The sequence below is a fragment of the Candoia aspera genome, chromosome 1 (genome assembly GCF_035149785.1).
Source record: "Candoia aspera isolate rCanAsp1 chromosome 1, rCanAsp1.hap2, whole genome shotgun sequence".
Taxonomy (NCBI): Eukaryota; Metazoa; Chordata; class Lepidosauria; order Squamata; family Boidae; genus Candoia; species Candoia aspera.
In genome coordinates, this window is record NC_086153.1 from 199924485 (window position 1) to 199950219 (window position 25735).

Here is a 25735-nt window from a genome sequence, read left to right on the forward strand (position 1 = left end):
AATGTTGCTGTGTTTTCTAAAAAGTCTGTAATCCACTGCTATTCTTGGAAAATCAACAGTTTTAACATCAATCAAATTAAAGTCTTTAAATATTTGGGCATTTCCTCCGAAGCATCCACGACCTGAAACCATCAGCAAAGGAAGTCACTGCCAGGGTTCATCAACTCTCAAATGCAATTTTGTCTTTTGTTTACTACAGTGGCAATAACCACATTCCAGCTGCTACAAACATTTTTGAACCGCTTGTTATATAGTGAACAGATTTGTTATCATTGTGATTTAAGCAGAATCTGCAGAACTAGAAATATGTTTAAGATGCATCATGCCATGGGGCACATGAAAGCTCCTTGACAGTTCAACCCTATCCATGTCTTCTCAGAAGAATACCTTGCTGAGTTCAATAGCACTTATTCCCAGGTAAATGGGTATAAATCTTCAAGTACGCATTGCCATAAACAGACATAAAAGAACAGAGGAGGACAAGAAGGAGCAGCAGCAGCATTTACTAGCCAAAGCAGTATGATGTATTGGAGAATACATTGCATACAGCTGTGTGAGGAATCCTACTCTAAAAGAACCAGGCAAGTTCACAAAAATAACAATAGACTTAACTCTATAAATATCAGCACTGTAATAACTGTTAGTTTTCAAGGTGCACTAAAACTTAGTTATTTTTGATGCCACTTACAAATTCACTTGGCATTCAGTAAGTTTTTAAATATAGTTGTTATCCAAGGGACACTCCAATTATCTGCAAAGCATAGACCAAATTTTCTTCACATTAACAAAATTTTAATTCCAGTTGCCAGATGGGATACTTACATATCACTGATGATTAGGCAAATAGCTATTATACATTTATTGGTTTGGCTCTTAACACATTTGTGAATGTATCTCTCACTCAGACTCCCTCCACTGATGGAAGAGGTGTGTAGATTATCATTAATTCCCTCACTCCTCTACACAGACTCACAGACTCACTCACTCACACACACACTGCAAATTTTACAGGATCAAGGATACACTTTTTCACCTGTGGAAGCATTCTATCTGTGAACAGAATTCCACTGAAAGAACATTCCTAAAAAGAAGCATCAGTTTAGATCTAAGCCACTGCCATTGTTTTGAGGCAGGAAAAACAACAAAAAATACATTTAAAATGTTGAGTCAAATGTTGGGACTCAGATTTGAACAAACATTTAAAATCTTTACATTACTGATTATTCTCTGAGTATCAATAAATTATGCATAATTGGGTTCAATCTCTTAAAGCTATCATTAACAACCAGAGGGCTATTGCAGCAGTGCTATTTATTATAGTAGTAGGCAAATTACACTGTATCTACTGCAGGTGCTTAGTAACTAGTGCATATTACAAGCCGAATTTTCTAGGAGACACCTGACACATATAGCTATGATTGACAATCCCCCCAACCTGCCCCCCCTCCTTCTAGAGAACATGACTGGCTTTCTGTGTATGTCAGGAATACTTCCAGCCATTTGGATTTGGCAACCTAATGGGTCAGGTTAACACATCGATTACTTTTTATGTTGCAATCATTGAAGTACAATCTTGACATTATATGGGAAGCTGTTGAAACTCTGCCAGCTAAAAATCTGGAAACCGAACAGGTGACAAAGTGCAACTTCGTCGAACACACCTTTAAGTCCCAGTGAGTTTAAAGAGATTTAGCTCAACGTAAGTCTGGAGAATTGCCTACAATTACGGCTCCCAACCTCTATCTTACTCCCATTTTGTCTTAAATGCACTTTCCGCCCGTGTCAAGCCTCAGTGCACAGGGACAAGGTCGGGGGAGCCGCGAAGGAGAAAACGGGAACGGCGTTTCCTGCGCTCACGAACACGCCCCCTTTTTTTGCTTCTGCGTTCTGAGGAGACGGTCACGTGAGCACAGGTTCGGCTGGTTTATTGTACTTCCATGTTTCCCCTCCGGCGAGAAGAGATGGGTACGGCCACGTGACCTTGTTTTGTTTCTGTTGGGTCGGCTGTCCTCGCGCCGCGTGCTTCTCTCAGTCGCTCAGTTCCTCGCGCACCGAAAGGGCGAGCCCCGAAGCGACCGCGCGGCCGTAGGTAAGAGGTGGGAATAGCGCTGAGGAAGGGTTCCCGTCCTCCCTCCGTTCGCGGATTGGAGGGGTGGGGTGGGACCTTTGGGAGCGTTGGGGCCGCTTCGGGGCCGCTAGAACGCGGGCGCCCCCCCCGGTGGCGGGTGGAGACTTCTTGCCTATCACGGCGAGTCCGTTCTCTCCCCCCCCTCTTCTGGACAGAGGAAATGGGGGAAGGGCTGTCTCGTGTTAGCCTTAAGGCTTTGGAAAGGTCTGACTCCTGGTTTGAAAATGTTCGTTTCAAGGCGCGTGTCTCGAATATGAAGGAGACACATGTAGGCGTCAGCGACTACAGAAAGTGACATTGCAGGGGACTCTGCGGCTGGAGACTGCCCTGCCTCACGTTTAGATCCAAATAGGTATTTCCAGTGTGCCTGATTATAGTATACCTCGAATGACCATATTTTTTTTGGAAAAAATAAACGACAAACCTGAAAAAGGCAAATCCGAAAGAGGTTCATAAGGATAAAAAAAATGTTTATGTTTATAACTTTGCTTTAGAAAGGAAAAATCAAGAGCAAAACCAGGAAAATAAATAAATCTAAAGAGCAGCTTTCTGAAATAAAGGACTGTCCTTTATAATAATGACATATGGTCATTGTAAGTATAGGGCAGTGTTTCTCAGCCTTGGCAACTTGAAGACATGTGGACTGGCTGGGGAATTCTGAGAGCTGGAAGTCCACACGTCTTCAAGTTGCCAAGGCTGAGAAACACTGGTATACTGTATAATCCTTAAATTAGGGATTATTTTTGTTTTTGCTTTTCACACTTACTCTGAATAATGCTCGTGACAAAGGCTAGAGGACCCATAACACTAGAGGACCAATATTTTTGTAATGATAGATCAGCTTTCTTAGCAGAATGTTCAGTGAAGTGGAATACAATCTAGAAATTACAAATCATTTTGACTTTTGGTTTTTCTTTGTTTCAGGTAACTTTATATCACCAAATGGTTAAATTAATTTGCACTTTGGCAGATCACAAAGATGATGTCAACTATTGTGCCTTCTCCTCTTCCTATTTGGCTACATGCTCCCTGGACAAAACAGTCCGTCTGTATTCTTTAAACAATTTCAGTGAGGTTCCTTACTCACCACTGAAAGGCCACACTTACGCTGTCCATTGCTGCTGCTTCTCTCCTTTGGGACATATTTTGGCTTCATGTTCTACAGATGGCAACATAATCTTGTGGAATACTCAAAATGGATTGAAACTGGCAGTGTTGGAGCATCCCTGTAGAAACCCTCTAAGAATTTGTCGATTTTCCCCTGATTCTACATACTTGGTTTCAGGAGCAGCTGATGGAAGTGTAAATCTTTGGAATGTTCAGACACTAAAATTGTATCGGTGAGTATATCAAACCTGAGGCAATTAGAAATATCTTTTTCAGAATTAGTAAATGCATCTTTACTTGTACCTGATGCTTACTATAATGGAAAAAGCTGCATTCCCATTTCTAGTCCAATAGCTGTGTTGGCCATGTGAACCAGAACTCTGGGGAGGTGTAGGCCCAGTAAGTCTTGAGGGTATCACTTGGGGGAGGCTGATTAGACTGTCTCATATAGTAGTAAAGAAGAAGTTAGGACTATGAAAGTCATGGCAAACTTGATCCTTTGACTTCAGTGGATTGAAGAGAATTCTTGAATTTCAGGTATTGCATGAAACATCTGTTGCTGCTGTTTTTCCAAATCACAAGTCCTTCTATATCATTTTTAAAACCACACTATCAAGTTTGAGATAATACAGTTTTACGTGGGCAAAATTACTATTTTTGGTGCAAGCCTTCTAGATAAGAATGATCAACTTTCTTATACTATAATAGGGGAGGAGAGATCGGGCTCACAGCCCCTCTTTTGTGGGGTGCCGCAGGGTTCAGTACTCTCTAGTCTCCTTTTTAATATCTACATGAAACCACTGAGTGATATCACCCGTCTCCACGGGATGAGGTATTATCAATATGCTGATGATACTCAGCTATACATCTCCATCCCGGAGGAAGTAAGTGATGCTGTGACTGCCCTTTCCAGGTGCCTGGGGGCTGCTGGGGTCTGGATGGGGAACAACAGGCTTCAGCTGAACCCTGGTAAGATGGAGTGGCTGTGGGTTAATGGCCCCTGGGTTCCCAGGAATTTGCCATCTTTAGTTCTGGATGGGGTTACACTGCCCCAGACAGACCCAGTGCGTAACTTGGGGGTCCTCGTGGACTCACGACCCCTGCTCAATGAGCAGGTGGCAGTCGTGGCCAGAAGGGCCTTTGTGTAACTTCGTGTTGTGCTCCAGTTACACCCTTTTCTGGATCGAGAGGCCCTCTGAACAGTCACTCATGCCCTGGTCATCTCCCATATAGACTACTGTAATGCACTCTACATGGGGCTACCCTTGAAGAGTATCTGGAAGCTACAGCTGGTCCAAAATGCAGCTGCGCGGATGATTTTAGGTACTTCAAGATCAGCACGTATAACTTTGCTGCTCTGTGAGCTGCACTTGATGCCAGTTTGCTTCCGGGTCCAGTTCAAGGTGTTGGTTATCACCTTTAAAGCCCTACATGGCATGGGTCCAGGTTACCTAAGGGACCGTCTCATCCCTGTCACATCAACTCCTCCCACCCCGTCTGCAAGAGAATTCCATCTGGCAGGGTCCAGGAGGCAAGCCTTCTCTGCAGCAGCTCCCGCCCTTTGGAACATCCTTCCCCTGGAAGTGCGGTTAGCCCCCTCTCTTCTGGACTTCAGAAAACAGCTGGAAACCAGGTTTTGTCAGCATGCTTGGAGTGGGGAGAGGAAGAGCCATTCTTGGGGCTGTTTAGTTCCCTAGCCCTGCAGGGACCAGCCTTATCCCTTATGGGCTGAATTTGATCTGCCCTTATTTGGATTTTATTGTATTTTATATTTATTGAAATATTAGTATTATTTATAATTTTATTGAATTTTAAACTTGTTTTTACTGTGAACCGCCCAGGGTGCCCCATGTGGGGGAGATGGGCAGTGATAAAAATATAATTATATATATATATATATATATATATATATATATATATATATTCGTGTGAATCAATCAACTCACCTGGACACAATGCTAAATTGTGGCTTATGATAACCCTCCACCCCTCTTTTCCTTTGGTACAACAACAATATCCTGTTCTGAAGTTTTCATTTCCATGAAGATTAACAGCTGCTTGCCCCATTATCTGAATCCAGGCATATTGTGGTTAATCTTAGAATAAATCAGTTACAAACTAAACGGAATCTTGCTTATTCTAAGTAATTATAATTTAGATTTTTTTGAACATGTAACAGTGTTTTAACTACCAAATTCCTTTATTCTTGCTTTTTAGATCTGGTAGTGTTAAAGATGGGTCTTTGGTAGCTTGCGCATTTGCTCCTAACGGACGTTTCTTTGTGACGGGATCATCATGTGGAGATCTAACTGTGTGGGATGACAAAATGAAGTGCTTATATAATGAGAAAGCTCATGATCTTGGTGTTACCTGCTGCGACTTTTCTTCAAGGCCATATTCTGGTTAGATAATTTGCTATTTAAATAAATCCTTTGAAAAAAAATTTCAGCTCGACCCTTTTTACTCATAATCTTGTCCTTAGCATCCGTAACTGATGAATATGGACTCCTTTTGAAGTTTCTCTTAAATCCATCTTAATGGATGTAAGACCAGTTTTTTTTTAAAGTAATATTTCCTGGCTAGTGATCTGACTGTTTTGCAGTACATATGGCAAGTAAGACTGCTATCTTAAATATACTTACTGGGGGTAAGCCCTATTGATCACAGTAGGGCTTGATATGTATGCAGAGGACTGTGGTATGTAAAATGTTTATCATATTTGTCTTTTCCTTTAAAGAATTGTGCTTATACTATTAGAAGAGAACTTTAGCTGCAATTAAATCATGGTGATTGCTGCTTTACTTTCACTGAACTACATTTTAAAAAGACAGTAACTTTTATTTTTATCTCTCTTCATCTGAGATATGTTGTTGCCAGATTCAATGCAAGTTAATTAATCTTAGTTTTTATTTTTTCCTAAAAAACATGGTTTTAGAATAGCTAATTGGTTTCTACTTAATATTCTATGCATTGTTGTCTAAAAATGTATATCTTCAGTTAATTATAGATCATAAAAGAATTACTATAGATAAAAGTTCTAATCAACCTGTGTTAGATTATGTTTAAATGACATTACATTGATACCTAAAAACTGCTGGTTTGTTCTAGAAACAATACCAATAAAAGGAGTATAATCTGTGTTCAAGATTAATTAGTGTGTGAATGGATTTGCATTTTGTTTTGTCCTCCGTAATCTATCAGCTTGTTCAGAATCACCAGTTATGGACATTTTCTTGATTATATAGTCTTCTCCTCCTCCTTGTTGGAAGGAACCAAGACAGATTTTTCATCACAAAAAGAATTTGCTTCTCCCAAGATGATACCTCTGCCCATCTAACACTCTCTAAGGAAATTGTGATGTGATATAGAACAAAATATTTCCTAGGCTGGCTGTTTTATCTAATGAGTTATAGCTGCATTTTTTTCCCATCAAATTAAGCAGTCTGTTTCTACAGTATAAGAATATCTTACAGTAATTATTTTAGTGCAAATGTCTGATTTATAATGTCTGACATTGCTACATATTGGTAGAACTTCAGTTTCTTTAATAGTGGCATTGTGTTGCTTATTTTCAGTCTACTTTACGATCAAGATATTTCTTCCCCTTGATTTTGACATTTTGCTCTTTTTCTTCCCTTTTGGCAAAATTACTGAAAGTTGTCATTTTTACAATCCTACCAGCTACATCCATATTTCTGTTTTCTCTGTATTTATTTACTTATTGGCTTCTCAAAGAAAAACCTGTTATATAAATTTTTTTTTCCTTTTCGTATTAGATGTTTTTTAGTTCACTTATAAAAATCCTGCTCAAATGCTTCCTTAACCTCTGCAGCAGTTTAGGTACATAAGACTGAAAAGAAATCGATTCTGCCATTCCATTTATGGATGAACAGGATTGAGTACAATTAAATAGAGTCAGTGTAGTACAATGGTTAAAGTGTTGGACTAGGAACAGTGAGACTCAGGTTCAAATTCACCATTAACCATGGAAACTCACTGGGTGAGTTTGGGCTAATTGTTCTTTCTTGCTTTCGCTTTTGTGGAGATAAACTGAAGGGAAATTTTGATGTAAAAGTCCCACAAGCTCTTGAAGGAGAAGTGTGTTATAAATCTAACAATTTTTTAAAAACAAGATAAATATCCTAAACATTCATGCACACACATCATACTCATATATACATAGGCAAATGTGCTCTATTGGACATTTTCCCCTAAAGATGTGATCATTTTTTTCCATATTGGAAGTATGGCTTACTCCAACTTTACTAGTTTATGATCTACTATAGTATCCTCTTGCTGAACAGCTGTGGTTCTCCAAGTCTTCCTAATTTATGGCAATGCTCAATTCAGCTAGTCTTTTGGTTGCAAATTCCAGTATCACAGAAAAATTGTCAGCATGAAAATATCAAATGAAGTCCTACTAAAATAAGTATGATATTTTTAAGTTATCATGGTTAAGATTGGAATGAAAGATGCCCATTTATCCTTGCCATACATGATCTACTTGGGATTCGTTGTGTTATGTTAAGCAGGTGTGTGGATTGTGGGGACTATATAGTGGAACTATTGTAGATATGTTACGTCCAGCTGATTATAGATATTACAAACAGTCCACCAGACTTCGAATTATACACAGCAGACTTCTATTTGTGCTTAATTTACTGGAAGAAGAAATTAAAAAATAGAAAACATTATTTTGTTTTGTTTCTCATGAATTACTGAATATATCTATTTTATCAGATAACAAGCAAGATGCTGATTATTTCAAAATGGCATCATCTGGTCAGGATAGCATAACTAAGATCTGGCTCATTTCATCTTCTGATTCTACAGGTATGTAGAATTTAAAAATGCTTATTCTTTAAAAAATTACTTGTCCTTCAACTGCTTGGATTTTAATTATTGCTCAAACAATAAACCCATAAGAGAAAAGAAAATGAAAGGAAGTATTTTTCTAAAGAGATGAATAGTCCTTTTTGGTAATACAGAAGGATCACTTATAAGAATATGAAAAAGTAAAAAAGGAAATAGTTAATGGTACAATACAGGGACAATAAAGGGACGCGGTGGCGCTGCGGGTTAAACCGCTGAGCTGTCGATCGGAAGGTCGGCGGTTCGAAACCACGCGATGGGGTGAGCTCCCGTTGCTCGTCCCAGCTCCTGCTCACCTAGCAGTTCGAAAACATGCAAATGTGAGTAGATCAATAGGTACCGCTTCGGCGGGAAGGTAACGGCGTTCCGTGTCGTCATGCTGGCCACATGACCCGGAAGTGTCCTATGGACAACGCCGGCTCTAACAGCTTAGAAACGGAGATGAGCACCGCCCCCTAGAGTCGGACACGACTGGACTTTACGTCAAGGGAAACCTTTACCTTACCTTACAATACAGTAAAGCAGTATATTACAATAAAGCAACAAAAGCAGCAACAATGAGAAAGAGGTACAGCAAGTAATAGAGGTTACTTTTGAGGTAGTATAAAGCTTTTTAATATATAATTATTTATTGTCCATTATTTTGTTTGATATTAGAATGATATAATCAAAAGTCAAAAGTTATATTTTTCATTCGTTAAACATCATATCCAGTGGTGTATGGCTCTGTCAGATTGAATTCTTCCTCATTTTGGCTCCTGAATTGACTCTGGAGAGCTTCCAAAGCAGATTTGGGGTGGGGGGGGGCTCAGAAAACTTTGTCATCAAAATAGCATAAAAAGCCTTCCATTCTGTCCTATTTTTATTGCTTTCATAGAACAGAGAGCTAGAAAATTAAAGAGCTGTCAGATTTACAACAAAAAACACAAGCTAGATACTGCACTGTGAAGAATGCAGTGTATTTTACTTTGTATTCAAAAGTGGCAAGGTTGCAATTTGATAAAGAATATTTTCATTAAGTATTTGTTTGCTTTTCAATGTTTAGGATTTGAGCTGAGATATATATGTACTTTAAGTGGACATACTGCCCCAGTTCTGGCTTGTGCTTTTTCCTCCAATGGACAGGTTGTAGTTACTGGGTAAGAACCTTTGTTTAATTTATATATTTTACTTCTGCAATTGGTTTTGTCAATAAGTTCTTACTTTTTCCCATTTTTGTGTTTATAAAGATAGTCCTTTATTTAACTTTGTTCTAAATTGGTAAATATTATGATGCCGTTGACAATACTGAGCATCACATATGGAATTCATCTTAGCTCATGAAACATTTTAAGAAGACTGTTAGAAAACTTGTTGAGCATTTGTAATGAACTCAAAACCATTTTAGACCAATTCCCCAAATTTAAAAAATATGTAAGGGAAAATATACTTGCAAGTTCTGAACCTATCATCAGACTTTCTATGTGAATTAAAAGAAAAAAAATGTAGACAACATGCGTCCAAATCATATGTTTTTGCAACAGAAAACATACATAAACAATCATACTTTTAAGTGGCAGTGTCAAAAAAGTTCCTACTCAGGTGTGAATTGCTTTTACAGAAAGGTTTATCATACATTAACATAATGTATTTCAAGGTTATGGAGTGAGGCAGCTCTGATACTACTTTTGTTCAACCAAATAGTGGGTCAGAACTACTCAGAATACCAATCAAAGCCAACAAGCAAAATCCTATAAAAGTGTTACTACTCCTTCTAGCAGAGATAACTATCAAATGCTTAATTATTAGTTTCTCAGCTTCTGAAAAGTTCAGCAGATTGTTTTGATATAGCTCTTATCCTCCCAGATTTCTTTTCATTCCCTTCAATTTTCAAAGGAGGTTAATGTAAAGTTGACTATTCATGATAATCACTGTGCTCTAGTACTGAGCTTATGCTCATTGTTTGCTAGTAGTACTATTAGTTCTGATTTTTGAACAACTAAAACCTTTTTTTTAACTATTGCAAGACGAGTACTGATATATTTATTTCATCTTTTTTTTTCTTATTAGGTCTGTTGACAAAACTGTAATGATTTTTGAAACTGTAAGTATTTAATTATGTAAAAGGGAAAGTCCTCATTATGCGAGAATAACAATATATTAACATTATTTTTTCTGTCAATAGGCCTTGGTTAGTTGTACAATTTGCTTATTAAGTAATTTTTATTTCTATTCTATTCTGTTGTGAATTGTTAGAAGCTAAGCAAAATACTACAATTGTAAGCCTAGTTGTAAGCTGCCCAGATTTGTATGGGAGTTGGGCAGCCAAACAAGTCATTTGATCTTATCACTAATCTTATCTCATAATCAGTTTAAACTAGATGTTCTTAACAACTCCATTAACTTCATTCTCTTGTATATCTGTGAAGGTATGGATATTTTTAACGTACAGTGGAACTCCTTTTCCCTTTCTGTTGCTTCTGTTCCTTTTGAAAAGGAACAGAAAAGTTAGTATCATCCCAATGCTGTATTCCAGTCATAAGACTCATCCCACCAAGTATTATACGTATTAAAAAAATAATCACCTCCCTATAATAAGTGTTCAAACTCATATCATTTAATTCACATACTCTTAAGTAGCGTACAAACAAAGACCTTTATGAATCAATATTGTTCATAATTTTTCATGGTGTAGTTTTATATGCTCCCATTACACTGTCATTTTCATTTCCTTCTATAGTGCACAAGTTTTATTTGAAGTCTTTATTTCAAGTTTTTATCTCTGGAAGAAATGCAAAGAATGCAGTTTTACGCCTCTTGATCAATCTCCTGTTTTGGCCAAACATGTTTTTCTTAATCATTGTGACATCCAGTATGTCTTGTGCCAACAATCCATCAAAAAACATAGACTGGAGTTCCAGAAATTAAATATCTTCCATTAACACTATTTTCATAGCCAGTCATTTTTCTGCTGTATTTTTCTTTCCCTTTCTGATCCTCTTCTGTGGGCTGGATGGGTGGATTTATATGAATTTAGCTGCTTGGGAAAAGTCATGTAAATGTAGAATGGCACAGAAATTTACTTTCTGATGATGATCCTAATGAAAATCACTATAAGAATAACAACAAAAAGTTGTATGCTTGTGGTGCTCATGGACCTCATACCGTGGTTTTAGATATATCCTAATAGTACCAATCAATTATCAGGAAGGATGTAGCTGGAGAAAGTAACCCCTCTTACTCTGTGTCTTTAGATTAGAGTGTAAAAGGGATAGCCAGTCAGCTCTTTTCTCTTTGCTTCTGCTATACTCAGTTTTGAGGAGTAGCCATTTTTAAAAAAAACAAATACTTCCTGAGAGTTGAAAGGGCCTGGACTCAAAGCATATTCTAAAGACAAACTAGTGTGTTCCATGACAAACTATGCAGGCCAGATTCTTGCTTTAAATTTTTTTCTTTGAATCTGCTTGTTATTCCACAGAATTATTTTTAAAAAGTATTTAGAACATTTATATGACACTTGCTTTACAGTTCCAAGTAGTTTATAAGGTGTAGAAAAAACCCCACTGTTTTGAGATTTAGTATAGAGCACTATATTTCTGTTTCCCTTCTTGACAACCAGAAAATGCTCTATTTCATTAAAAACTATTTAGGTCACAGGTTAAAAAAGATGGGTTGTACCCAATGTCAGCTGTCCGCTAGAGAATACATTTCCTCAACCATTTACCAAAATCTATTTAGGGGACTGCAACTTCCTGACGCAGATTTAAAAAGAACACTTGAAGTGATGGGTAGACAGCAAGTAATACTCCCTTGTATAAGCGGTTGTGTGATAGTGGATTTAGGCCAATACAATGAAATATTGTACTGAAAACCAAGCATGTACTTTCTACCTGTTTTGAAGTATTTTATTTCAAGCTAGTTTTTTATGCAATCATATGACATTTTAATAGTAAAAGTGGGGAATATTTTGCCTCGTTTTTTCTGAGATGAATTTGAGTATGTATAATATTGCATTGTCTTATTTCAGATAAATTTTAGAGAAGAGCTTCATTTATGAATTGCAGAAATAATAAAGACTTTTATGGCACCTTAAGAATGAACAGGTTTATTGTAGAAAACTAAATTGGGCTGAAAATAATTTGTGCTTAAAAGAAATTGCTTTTGCAGTGGAAGTTGAACAGTGTTTGTGAAGGGTAACATCTAGTGGTCAAGATGCTAACCACAAGCTTTGTTATCCACTTGACCTAGGTGGTAGCATAATTCTAGTAACGTTTATGTTACTGCTTAGTATTTTTGACGGGTAGCATAATCCTAAATAGTCTTCAAAGAAATGTATAAAGATTAGGTAGTGTTTTCTCAGAAATATTTTGCAAGAAAAAGGGACATTTTTATTTCTGTAAGCCCAGTTGAGTAAGGGATACTTGCAGTTTTGGTATTCTCTGTGTTTGATAATGATTCAGCTGCAATTTTATATAGATTCAGTTTTCTGGGTTAGTTATAACCATCTGTAGAAGCATTCTGTACATCTGTAATCGTTGGATGGAAAATCACTGTGTAGATTAGTTGCAAATTGCTTCTCCACTTGCCGTATTATTTGTTTCTTTGTTTGTTTGTTTTGGACAGAACACTGGGAGCAACCTGAACATTTTGTCTCAGCATACCAGGTGTGCCATTAGCATACATTATTCATAATATTAAACCAAGGATAGCATTTGAAGTGTGACATATATCTATCAAGTAACTTGTTGTTTCTAGGTATGTTACAACTTGTGCCTTTGCACCAGATATTCCATTATTTGCGACCGGTTCAATGGATAAATGTGTGAATATCTGGCAATTGGAGCCAGAACAACTTTTCACAGGTTAGTACCAAAACATTTTTTGTCTCCTTTTGCCTTATAAACATTACATCGATTTGTTTTACAACATTACCACTCAAGTTCAAACCCATATACTTTTATATGTAAAATAATTTCTTTGTAGCCTTTTGCCTCAAGTAAGGCTCCAAACAGAATTTATAAGTTAAAACTTCAAAACATCACCCATCATTCACCAGATGTTTCTATATTGGCCAAATGACTAGAAGGATACCATGGTCAGTGTACCAAATTCTGAAGAACTAAGAGTGCCTCTTAAGTGACCACAACCTTTTGTCTTCCACATCTAATCCCAAACCCCAATTAGAAATAATCAGTTTTCTTCCAAGAAATAATTCCCATTCAGTAAATTTTGAAAGGTCCTTTTGGAAATCTGGTTGTACTGTTGGATGAAATTGGCCCTCCCATTTTTACCCGACTAGGTTTTCATCACACATGCCAGTTCACAATGTTAATCCAAGATTAAATCATAGTGTTCTTATATACTTGTCAATGAATGTTAGTTCGTTATATTAGCGGCCAAATCAACCAATCCAATCAACTAAACAAGATAATTATTTTAGCCAATTATCTGAGATTGGCTGAGGCTGGCATGTCACTCGCCCCAACTAATTAATTCCCCACAAATCACTCCCACGGCTTTATCAACTTCTCATTACATTGCGACAGGGCTTCTCAGCCAGGGTTCCGTGGCACCCTAGGGTTCCATGAGAGGCCACTAGGGGTTCCCTGGGAGATCATGATTTATTTTAAAAATAATTTCAAATTTGGGCAACTTCACATTAAAGAGATAAGTTTAATTTTTTATTTTTAGTTTAAAAATACTATTAATGCATATATACAGGCCTACCCATGAAAGGAATATAATAATTTTGTAACTTCTGGCCTATATTTGAGCCTGAATGTGCAGGGGTTCCCCGAGGCCTGAAAAATATCTCAAGGGTTCCTCCAGGGTCAAAAGGCTGTGATGCAGGCAGATCTAAAGGGATTGGCACTCATTTGTACTTAAAGAAATTACCCAAGGAAGAACCCATGTCTCTTTCCTTAGTAGAAGTGCTAACCAATTTTTGTATCACCCTAGATAGCTGTACCATTACTTATAATCAAAGGCAAGTTGTTCCATTTACGTGAATTTATTCTTTCTCAAGCTGGGCAATCCAACTTGGTCACTATTGCCTCTGTTTGGCTTTCAGAGGGGCCTCAAGCAGGAGTTTCTTATTGTGTTGAAATTAAAGGAAAAAACTATTTTAATTGTATAATTTTGAACTGTATAAATCATGTTCTTTGATTGTTCTTTGGTCTTTTACATATGCCTTAAGGTGATACCACATAATGGAAACAGTAAGACAGTGCATTTGCTATAGATCTGTCCCTCTCCATTAATGGAGAAATAGGCTCCTCCAGAAGCTACATGTTGTAGGAAGAAGGCAGAGTGGCTGTTCTCATCAATTCACTCTTGCCCCTGCTACCCACCGCCTTATTAATTCTTACGCTGTTCTCAAGTAACTCTCAGTCTTCCAAAACTACTTTTTGGAAGCACAGAAGGAAAAATGAATCAGATTAAAAAATTAAGTGTCATTCTAGCACAAACAGACATTTGTTGACCACATGTCTGGGTCAAATAATAATATAATAAAATAAATATAATAAATGTAATAATAAAAATAAAGTAGTATTTGCCTTCTCCTGATTGTACAGTATATCAGGAAGGTTTATGTTATTTTATTTATTTATTTACCATATTTCTGCCCAGCCCATCTTGTATTACAACGACTCTTGTGTTGCATTTCCTAAAATCTGATACAAAAAAAGAAGATAAGCATTATATGTGTGCCACATTTCAAACTCTGAGCAATGTGTTAATTCTTTCTTTTAATAAATGTTATTCATTTATGTGAGATTTTCATTTTAATCTCCTCTCAGGAAGTCCTCTGATAGGGGAATTAAAGATCTCTGTTGATACCTGGACAGAAGAAGATGTTTCAGTTTGGCTTCAGACACATAATTTACAAGACCTCGTTGAGATTTTTAAGAGAAACAACATTGATGGTAAAGAATTGCTGAGTCTTACAAAAGAGAGCTTGATTGATGATTTAAAAATTGGTAAGACCATTGAATGAAATATTTTATAGTACCATTTAAGCTGAATATTCTGATGTACTCTGAACATAATCTATGCAAAAAATAAATAAAGAAATCAGCACGGCTATCGGTAACATTAATTGTTTTAGGAATGTTTGAATTTTTTTTGTCCTATGTAGGACAATATGAGCATTTAATATTTAGAAAAATAACAGGACCAGGTTGTCAAAATGTTCCAGTCTCATGCAGACCTCTGATGTGTTATTGACTGGTTGTTATTTAATTAATATTTTTAAATGGCTTTTGTGGCATGGAAACCAAGGAACAGTTTTTAGGCCTAAGTACTTGATTTCATAAATAAGTTATAGAACTTCAGTGCGTTTTCATGTAAAAGATACAGATTACCTGGCTTTTCTAATTAAATAAATTCCCTCCCTCCCTCCCTCTCTCTGTCTCTTGGTGGAACTCACAGACAATTTTCATAATTATTCACTTTTTTCCCATCAAGAGCTTCAGTGCATTTTGTTGAATATTCAAGGATGCCAAAGTTGCCAAAGCTTATCAGTTGAGACTAATTAGATAATGCTGATGATAGGCTTATATGAACATTGAAATCAGTGGGACTGAAGATGGGCTGACCTCCTGCAAGCTCACTAGCACTCTGTGGAAATACCAACATAATAACATGTCAGAGTACAGGGACTTTTAATGACACCATTGAGAATTAATTACAAGCTACAAACAGGAAAATAAGGAGAAACTTGGCAGAGTTTATCATAATGAGGTCTGTTATATAATGTGGATAAACAAAATGTAAAATATTTTAGTTAGCAGAATTTGCTAAACTCCATAATTCTGATAAAGCTAACTGAATAGGAAGAAAGCAGGCAACCTGCAGATGTGTATCATTTCTCTCTTGCTTCACTGCACAGTACTTCTCAGCGTATAGTTATATCTAAATTCGTCTTGCTGATGTTTCACACAGTTGGACTATGACTTGGACTATGACTATGACTGAAAACAGTAGTGCAGGCCATCTTCTTCATGATCATTGTAGAACACAACTGTTGTTAACTTAAATATTTCCTGAGTTTTTCTAATATCATAGGACAGTGAAGAAATATGTACTTGAAGGTCTTGAGTCCATTCTGACCACAGAGACCGTTTCATTAAATGGGATTTTATGAAACCTCCTGTCCAATATTGCCAAGGGTAAAACATTAAAGCAGGTCAGAAAAAAAGGCTTTACGGTGTTCTGAGCAGCCAGATGGAATAGGTACAGTTGTTTGCAGGTCTAAAAAGTATTCTGGAAGGAATCTACATTTGTAGATTGTCTGTCTGACATGCAATATCAAAGGCCTAGAGGTAGCAAAGAGTGGATGGAAAGGCCACAGTGACACAGGTCAGCTGAGATTTTTACTTTCTATCTTGATGCAAATTCATCCTGAATGGCACAGGGCCAGGTTATTCATGGGATTGCCTTTCCCTGAGGGTATCTGCCTGTTCTTCTAGGACTGACAGGGTGGCCACGCTCCAGGTCTTTCCCCTTAAATGTTGTCATCAAACAAGACCTAGGCAGCGTGTGCCTTCTTGGTAGTCACCCCTGCCCTTTGGAACACCCTTCCGCTTGAGATCCCCTTTTTGCCCCTACCCTCCTGGACTTCCGAAAAGCCCTGCAGACTTGGCTTTTCCCACAAGCCTTCAGGTAGCATGAGACTAGAGCTCAGGGTAGCTCTACACTTTGGTTGGATATGTGGGGATGTGTTGAGAGCATTGGATGGTTTTTTGGTTGGCTATTTATTTATTTTCTATCCCGCCTTTATTATTTTTATAAATAACTCAAGGCGGTGAACATACCTCATACTCCTTCCTCCTCCTCTTCCCCACAACAGCAACCCTGTGAGGTGGGTTGGGCTGAGAGAGAGGGACTGGCCCAAGGTCACCCAGCTGGCTTTCATGCCTAAGGCGGGACTAGAACTCTCAGTCTCCTGGTTTCTAGCCCGGAACCTTAACCACTAGACCAAACTGGCTCTCCATTGTTTATGTTTTTTATTGTTTTTATTGTTTTTAGTGTTTTGTTACTGCTTGTAAGCTGCCCAAGGTTATGCTGCATAAGCTTGGCAGTTATACAGATCTTTTAAATACGTTCATATAAAAAAAAGTTATATTTCTCTTTCTCTTGTATACAGAGTTGAGATTTGCATCATGTTTAAGGCTATGGAAATCAATAGCACTAAGAAATCGCTAATTCTTAGAAGAGTACTCTTGTTCTTTTGAAAAATCCGGCATTTCCCAGATTTAATAAGATTTTTGTAAGAATGGACCTTCTTTTATTACTTTATAGTAATTGGTTGGCTCTTCTTGTGCTCCTCTTTTTTTTTATAATTCTCCAGAAGCATTTATTGGATGGGAAGATGATCAGGAGATGGATCATTAGCCCGTTTCAGTAATGAATTCCTATCCAATTCATTTCCAGATTTGAAATAAATTTGCACTGTCTTTTATAAAAATTGAGTTCACGGTGGATTAGAAAGCTCTTTTGTTTCTTCAGTTGGAGATGATACGTGTGACACTTGTGATACTTACTACAGTCACTGACCAGAATTCAACAAGCTAACATCAGATGAAACAAAATAAAACAGCATCATTTACTGCGGGATCACTGATGCAATCAAAGTGTGTCTGGTTTTACAAACAGCATAACAAAATTTGGCCATTTAGAGATACTATATCAAGTTGTTCGTGCTGCTGCAGTAGCTGTGTTAATTTTGGCCATGTTAAGCAAAAGCCATAACTGTTCATGCTTGGTTTCTTAGCTGTAAACATTTTCTGTTTATCATGCCTTTTTGTCACTTGAGCTAAATATAGGGAGGCAAAGGAGAATGCAAATAATGTTTTCACTTTATATTATCACTGTTAAAGGTAGCTTCACATAAGACCATTGTTTGGAGTGAATCTGTGCAAATTTAAGAGGGAGACAAGATTTTAGCTTTCGATACTTAGGAGGTTTACATCAAAAAAGAATCATTTTACATAATTAACTGTATGTTACTTGTATTATTTTCCAGTTAGATCTAGTCACTAAGAAGTCTAATATGACTTTTCCAGAATCTCTAGGTCTTCGCAGTAAAGTTTTGCGTAACATTGAGGAGCTGAGGAATGAAATGAAATCTGCCTCTCTAGATATTCCTGATGAATTCCTGTGCCCCATAACCAAAGAGCTTATGAAAGAGCCAGTGATTGCTGCAGGTAGGTGTGATGAAGATGACTTTGCTGTATTTATCATTTTGGTGCAGAAATTTAGCAGAAATTAAGAATATGTGCTTATAAAGCAAGCTCTGTATATTCTTTTTCTATCAAAGGCAAAGGGGAAACATTTTTAGTTTTAATTATCACCATGTTGATTCCATTTCCAAAAACAGCAATAGAAATTCATGTACATGAACCATAGTATAATCATGATACAGTGAAAGTCTATTAGACAATTCCCAATACTATATGCTATAAGATGGAGGTTGTGCCCAGTACGTAGCTTTTCTATGTTCGCATTTGATATGTGCATAACTGGCTGCCCAGTACTGCATAATGTTCAGATATGTCACTTACAAGATGCATGAAGGAGATACAGAATATGTCATTAAATCTGAAGCGCTCAGGCAAAGTTGTGAGAAGCCAGAAACTGCAGCTTTTGTCATACATGATTATTAACACAGTTTTTATGTTTAAAAATATTGTTTGTTCTTCAAAGACATTAAATTATTTTAAATTGACTGTTTTGAAAGTTCAGGAATGATGTTTACTGTTCTCAAGTTTATTCCCGTGCCTTGGATTTTTTTTTTTTAATTCTTCATCTGGCCAGCATAATTCTGAGCCTCAGAGACCAGTCTGTTTGTAATGCTGTTGAAAAAATCCTGGCTTTAAGGGTTCATCTGCAAGCCTGCAGTGGAGGTAGTTCCATAATTCATGGCAGGGAAAGCCAAAGCTTCCCCTTGTATGTTGGCAGTTTAAGTCTGGCATGTAGAACTCTTGATTGGTTCTCAGATTTAAGATAATTCTTTAAATAATTTTAAAAGAGCCAGGACAATTTACTTTCACTTTTAAGTATGTCCTCAAGCTTCACCACTATTATCTCAAGGGAGTTTGGATGCATTTTACTACTTTATTTAAAATTTAAGTTCATAATCTTAGAATACATAGACACTTTGAACTTAGTAGTATTGCATATAGTCTATGGATATATAATTGTCAGTTGATCACTGATAGGTTTGAATAATGGGAAGAAATTGCTTTAATCATGTAAACAATCTGTCAACCTGGTTTCTTTAAAGCAGCATCCCTCTGACAAAAGTTTATGGAAAGGCTGTCAATTCTGTTCAGTTCTCCACTAAGTATAACGTTTGTAAAAACACATCAGCTCACGTGAACAAGAGAACATACAGGAACATATGCGTTTTGTTAGGGAGTTTACAGAACTGATCTGAGGTAGGGGAGGGATGCTTGGCTGATGGTGTGAGACTGTGTGGATTCTTGGCCTGGGTGTGGGTTTGCTATGTTGCACATAGGCTGAACTTACAGATGTAGCTGACTCAGTAATCAAGCAACCGCTAGTGGCTGGACCTGCATTCCTCAGCAAGCAGCTAACCCTTGGCCAGCATTCCTAGGATGATATCAGGCAACAAGGAGTTCATGACTAGAGTGAGCCAACAAGAATGCAACTGGGAAGGAACAAGCCAAACTCAGATCCGGCTGAAAAGATGGTGATGACTTGCCCGGAATGCACTGTTTATACTAGAATGGTATCTTAATTGCACCTGTTGCAAATGGAAGCTTGTCTTCTTAGTGAAGAATAAGTTAAAAGAATTGTAGGCCATCTTCTCATAAGATGCCTCAAGGAAGGTAAACAACACACCAGGATTGCACAGAGCTTTCCATGAAACAGCAGGAGATCTCCAAGGAAGGCAAGGCACAGAATGTTTCAGAGCAGAATAGACAGGAAGAGGGTCAGAAAGAGGAATACTGTAGTGCAGCCTCTCAACCTTTTAACCCTGGAGGAACCCTTGAAATACTTTTCAGGCCCCCTGCACATTCAGGCTCAAATATAGGCCAGAAGTTACAAAATTATATTAATTTCATGGGTAGTCCTGTATATATACATTAACAATGTTCTTAAACTAAAAATAAAGAACGAAACTTACCTCTTTAATGTGAAGTTGCCCGAATTTGAAATAATTTTTAAATCGTGATCTCCAGGGAACCCCTAGTGACCTCTCTTGGAACCTGAGGGTGCCACAGAACCCTGGCTGAGAAACCCTGCTCTAGTGAGTATCTGGTGATATCTAGCAAAAAACTGGACAAACCAGGAGTAGGTCTATGCCTCTGGAGCCAACAACCAATTTGAAGATGTGGACATGAAAAGCAAGCTACAGCTCCTGAGATAATTCAGTTACCCTAGACTTTCCAAAATAATAGAAAGGACTCTCAATGCTGCATGGATCAACAAAACCAAAGCTTTCCACTGAGGAGAAACAGAAGAATAATGTTGGTGTTGGTGAAAGAGTCATCCTTGCAAGTGTCAGAAGCAGATGTGTGTGGACCAAGCAAGTTACTGTGAGAAGAGTGATGTCTTCTTGGTGCATATATTTAGGACTTCATGGAAATATTACTATGGCTTATCGTCCATCATTCTGGCCACTGTCCATTCCTTCTTATGCATATGGGAACAAATGGATAAAGGAACAAAAGTCATGCTATTGTGAGCGGTTACTAGAGACTACATGGCAAAAGATATGGATGAAGCATTTTTGTATCAGATAACCAGTCTGCATGCAAAAATGATAATGGGGGATTTCGATTATCCTAATTTCTGCTGGGAGTTTTACTCTGCCAAAAGCCAGAGGTTCAACAAACTCCTGTCCTTTCTTGCTGACAATTTCAGTTGTCAGAAGGTAGAAAAGCACAAGAAGATCTGCTATCCTGGACTTGTCTGCTGAAGAACTGCATGCCGTTTACACATTGTAATGCGCATAATTGGAAAAATGCATCAGGTGTGGAATTAAGATGGATTGCCCCTCATAAGTACGCCTCTTGATTGTCACTAGGGATATACATAAAGTAGAATTGAGTTTTGCTTCATGTCAGAATGAAGCCTCAGACATTCAGCCAGACCATTCCAGGGGGATCATGATCTGGCCAAAGTGCAGTCCAGATCTTTGAAGTTGATTCATCTTTTGGCCAAGACAAATCTACTGAACTGTTAAAGGGGCAAGTCATCTAAGGCCTTGACCCTCCCCACCCCACCCCTCCCTTCCCCTCCTCTTGTTGTCCTGCACCCACTCGGTGGACCTGCCCTGCCTCTCCAGCACCTTGAGCCTTCCTACCCATTGCTGTTGCTTTAAAAAAAAAATCAAATTATTTATGTCAGCACTTGATATCAAAACAGGAGACCTCATAATTCCTAAGGAGATTTGAGTAATGTTTTGTAACTCCAAATTAAGGATTTAATTTTAGGAATTCATCAATGATTAATGAATTCTCAGTTTTGTAAGGTAAGCACTTATTTTTTAGCTATTCTATTTTACCTTCTGTAGCCTTTGATGCCACGCCAAGCTCTACTCTCAAAGGCCCTGCGGTCTCGCAACAGTTGCTTTTGGAGGGGCAAGGAACCAGAATGGGTTGGAAAGTTAAGTGCTTTCTGCTAAGTAGGGATTAGGAAGCTGTGATCCTCCAGCCTTTGGGGCTGTTAACTCCCATATTGTTTTGGATGGGGTCGCGCTGCCCCAGACAGATCCTGTACACAATTTGAGGGTTGTTCTGAACTCACAGCTCCTGCTCAAAGAACAGGGGGCAGCCATGGCCAGGAGTCCCTGTGCACAGCTTTCAGTTGTGCATCTGTTGCACCTGTTTCTGAACTAGGAGGAGAGCCTTTTCTGCCATGTCACCCACCCTTTGGAACTTCATTCCTCCTAAGGTGAAGTTGGCCTCAACCCTGTTGGCCTTCTGGAAGGCCCTCAAAACTTGGTTTTGCCATTGGGCCTGGGGATCCCATGGACACGTGGAGCCCATTAAATGGTTGATTGCACTCTTCCCTGTTTTTAATTTTTAATTGTTTTTAACTGCTTTAATGGATAAATTGATGGTTTAGCTTCTGTTTTAATTGTGTACGCCACCCAGAGCCACATGCAAGTGAGATGGTCAGCAGTATAAATTCAATAAATAAACCGGGAGGCCCTGCTCAGTTACTCATGTCTTAGTCACCTCCCTACTGGATCACTGCAATGCAGTAGCAATCAAGCCTGGGCCCTGATAGTATGGGTGAGCCCATTTCCTGGCTGTATTGATTGTGGAATGTTGTGAGTGTTCTCTGCTGCTACTGTATTTTATGCTATTTATGCTATTTATAATTTTAGTTATTGTTTTTATTCTGTTTTTAATTGTTAGCCACCCAAAGTCATGTATATTAGATGGGCAGCCATATAAAGTCACTAAATAAATAAATCTTCCCTGAAAAATAGCTGTAGTAGCATAACAGGAATGGACACTCCACATCTGAAAACCCGTGTTCTTGATGCCTGCATTAAAGAAAGCTATAACTGAATGCATCTTACACTAAATTATTTCATTCTTATTTCAAAAGGAAGGTGAGGGAAAGTAGGTTACAAATCACCCAGTTAGATGTTGTCCAAGCTTCTTGGGAAAATCTATGTGACTTAAATGTAAGTAGGCAATGGGTTCTACAAAAACTGGCAGTGCATTTATACATTATTTTTTTTCTTACCAAAACTGAATGGGGCTAGTAAATGCATTTATTTCCTAGTCATGTCAGTTTTGTGCTTCTGCTTTATAGATGAAAAGCTTAGGACACAAGGGACTCTGTGTAGCAGCTTTGATGATTCCTTTGACAGCTTCATTATGAATTATTGGAAATTAATTTTAAACTCAGGATTAAAGTAACAGACTCAACATGCTGGGAATTTGTGTTTAGCAAACTGGGAGAGGTAGAGGGAGATGTGATTATCCACCAGTAGAAAATGTTTAGTGATACTTTTTTTATTGTAATCATTTTAATTTCATGGAAATCAGTTGTTTCCACATGAGAAAATATTCATATTGTCTGATGAATGAATATACAATATGAAGTTCAGACATATTTGATTGGAATACAATATTCTAATTCTTGCTCTGTCTTAAACATCAGTGAGATAGATATTGCTATATCTAGCTATAACACGTATTACTTATAAAACCTCAGTGTGCATATTACTTTGTCTCTTTTACGTGTGTACACACACACACACACACACACACAGCTCAGTTTACTTCTATCTAACATGTAAAGGTGGTGTGGATATATTCAAGTCATAATTGCCTTTTTGCTCCTTCTGGTAAAAAGTTCTGTAGTCACATTATAAAAAATACTTTAAAAGCTAATAGTGCATACAAAGAACAGTAATCAGCACAAAAGAAGTAAAAAAAATAAAATAAAAATTACCATCCAGCATAGTATGTGTACTTTAAAAATTCTCTAAACAAAATTACAAATGCCAGTGCAGTTGGTCATGATCTGAGTATATAAAACTGCTTAATACACATTATTTGATTCCCCAATTATATAGGCCAACTTTCTCAAGTTTATGTAGTGGCTTTCTAAAACCTTAAGCAAAGAGAAATAGAGCCTTTTCCATCTGTAAAACCAATGTTCTCCCCCTTGTATTTCTCTTACACACAAGTGCATTTGTGACTGGGCCTATGTAAAATTGAAAAATACAAGGAAACTATTTTATCTGCAAGTTCCTTCATTCTTCCAGAGGTTTATATCCTTATTTGGCATTATTGAGAATGAGTTTGTGTCAAATCTGTGGAATCTTAATTTTTGTCGAACCTGCATTTTTATTTTGGGGCAAAGACATTGCCTGCAATTACAAAATGATGTCTTTCTAGTACCTACAGAGTTGTAATTCTTAATGAGGCTGTCATCTGTTAACGTGATACGCGGGACTCACTTTTGAGGACCGAGAACAGGGAAAGAGTACAGGTAATCCTTACTTAACAACCATTTGTTTAGTGATGGTTTGGACTTACAACAGTGTTGAAAAAAATGACTTAGGACCGGTTCTCACAGTTATGACCATCACAGCATCCCTGTGGTCACAATTTGGGTGTTTGGCAACCGGTTCACATTTATGACCACTGCAGCATCCCACGGTCACACGATTGCCATTTTTGACCTTCCCAGCCAGCTTCTGGCAAGCAAAATCAGTGGGGAACCATGTGGTTCGCTTAATGACTTGCTTAACACCTGCTGTGATTTGCTTAATGACTGCTGCAAAAAAGGTCGTAAAATCGGGTCAGATTCGCTTAATGACCACTTTGCTTAGTAACTGAAATTCCAGTCCCAGTTGTGATTGTTAAGCAAGGACTACCTGTATGCTTTCCCTGTTTACAAACTGCAGATGAAGAAAATTTCAGTAATGAAGATGGTCTTTGTACAGTTCAGATCCTGGAGAGCAGATTTAAATTGCCCAGAGAAGCCTCCTCACAGCACATAGTGGCCCTTCACATACTGAGGATCAGAGCCAGCACACTTGACCCTAGTTTGGGATAGATGCATGTATTACAGCTGTGCAAACCCATTTGAATCAGTTCACCATGCTGTGGCCTTTCAAAAGCTCTGCATGGCTGCTTCAGGGGCCTCCCCGTAGCGTCTGAATGTGAATGCCTGGACAGACACACTTCCAGTCTGGGTTGCTGCCAAAGCAGGGGGAGCCTTCAAAGCAGCTATGAAGAGCTATCCAAAAGACATGGCACTTTGTCACTTCAAGCAGTGGTGCTGAATGATTTTGCACATTAAATTGAAATTTTCCACATTGGATTAATCTTTTATATCTGTACATTAATAGATTCCTACGTGGGTCTGGGTCAAAGGATGCAGTTACTAAGTTCAAACTTTCTTCTAGATATATGTAAATTTGTTCATGGGGTGGGGGTATATCTATTGATATTGATACCGGTCCATTACGGAATTCCCTATCTGAATGGACTAGATACCTTGTTTTATTCTGTCTTGTGAAATCTTTGTACTGTGATTTTAAGGTATTTTTTTGCACAGCACAACTGTTTTCAGGAACACTTGTTTCCTTCCTTAGATGGCTATTCCTATGAGAAAGAAGCAATGGAAAATTGGATCATTAAAAAACGGCATTCTAGTCCTATGACAAATCTCCCTCTTCAGAGACTTGTACTTACCCCAAACCGAACCCTAAAAATGGCTATCAATCGCTGGTTGGAAACTCAGCCAAAATATAATGAAAAGCAAGCACCCTAAAGACAATGTCATTTTTTTCAGAATTAGTGGAACTGAAACTGAAGGTATGTAAAACATTTCAGTGGTAAGCTGCTTCCTGTTGATATAGTTCACTTTTGTTACCATGGCAGAAGTGATGATGTTAGCTCCATTAAGTACCTTGATCCTTGACAAATGTCAGCTATTGGGTATTAAAAATGATTTATGTTTCTGCTATTGAATGAAATTCTGGCTGCAATGTTATTTATATTACAATGGATTCTATTAACAGCAGTAGGACTTGGTTCTGAATATTCATGCATGGGATAGAGCATAAGTTTTAGTAATTTCAAGAAAATATATAGCACGTGATAGATCATGCTCTGTAATAAGTTATTTAGCAACCAGCAA

The 25735-nt window shown here is 37.8% G+C and overlaps 1 protein-coding gene across 4 annotated transcripts; it reads left to right on the forward strand.

The window, feature by feature from the left end:
- Positions 1 to 1883: 1883 nt before the first annotated feature.
- On the forward strand, positions 1884 to 25402 carry WDSUB1 (WD repeat, sterile alpha motif and U-box domain containing 1). Of its 4 annotated transcripts, none has more exons than XM_063318333.1 (11): positions 1884 to 2096; positions 3053 to 3468; positions 5453 to 5637; positions 7976 to 8068; positions 9153 to 9246; positions 10157 to 10190; positions 12710 to 12750; positions 12842 to 12948; positions 14887 to 15066; positions 18154 to 18294; positions 25188 to 25402. In XM_063318333.1, exons 2-11 carry the CDS (start codon positions 3071 to 3073, stop codon positions 25364 to 25366), a joined length of 1452 nt encoding a protein of 483 aa, XP_063174403.1. In that variant the 5' UTR covers positions 1884 to 2096; positions 3053 to 3070; the 3' UTR covers positions 25367 to 25402. The 4 variants fall into 4 exon arrangements, with proteins under 4 accessions (XP_063174403.1, XP_063174402.1, XP_063174405.1 ...); XM_063318332.1 differs by having other exon boundaries at positions 1884 to 2089; XM_063318335.1 differs by having other exon boundaries at positions 1942 to 1965.
- The last annotated feature ends 333 nt before the right edge of the window (positions 25403 to 25735 follow it).

Coding starts and splice junctions, on each gene's coding strand:
- WDSUB1 (XM_063318333.1), top strand. CDS start 3,071: ATGGTTAAATTAATTTGCACTTTGGCAGATCACAAAGATGATGTCAAC. Junction 10,191..12,709: donor CTGTAATGATTTTTGAAACT/GTAAGTATTTAA, acceptor TGTTTTGGACAG/AACACTGGGAGCAACCTGAA. Junction 15,067..18,153: donor GATTGATGATTTAAAAATTG/GTAAGACCATTG, acceptor TGACTTTTCCAG/AATCTCTAGGTCTTCGCAGT.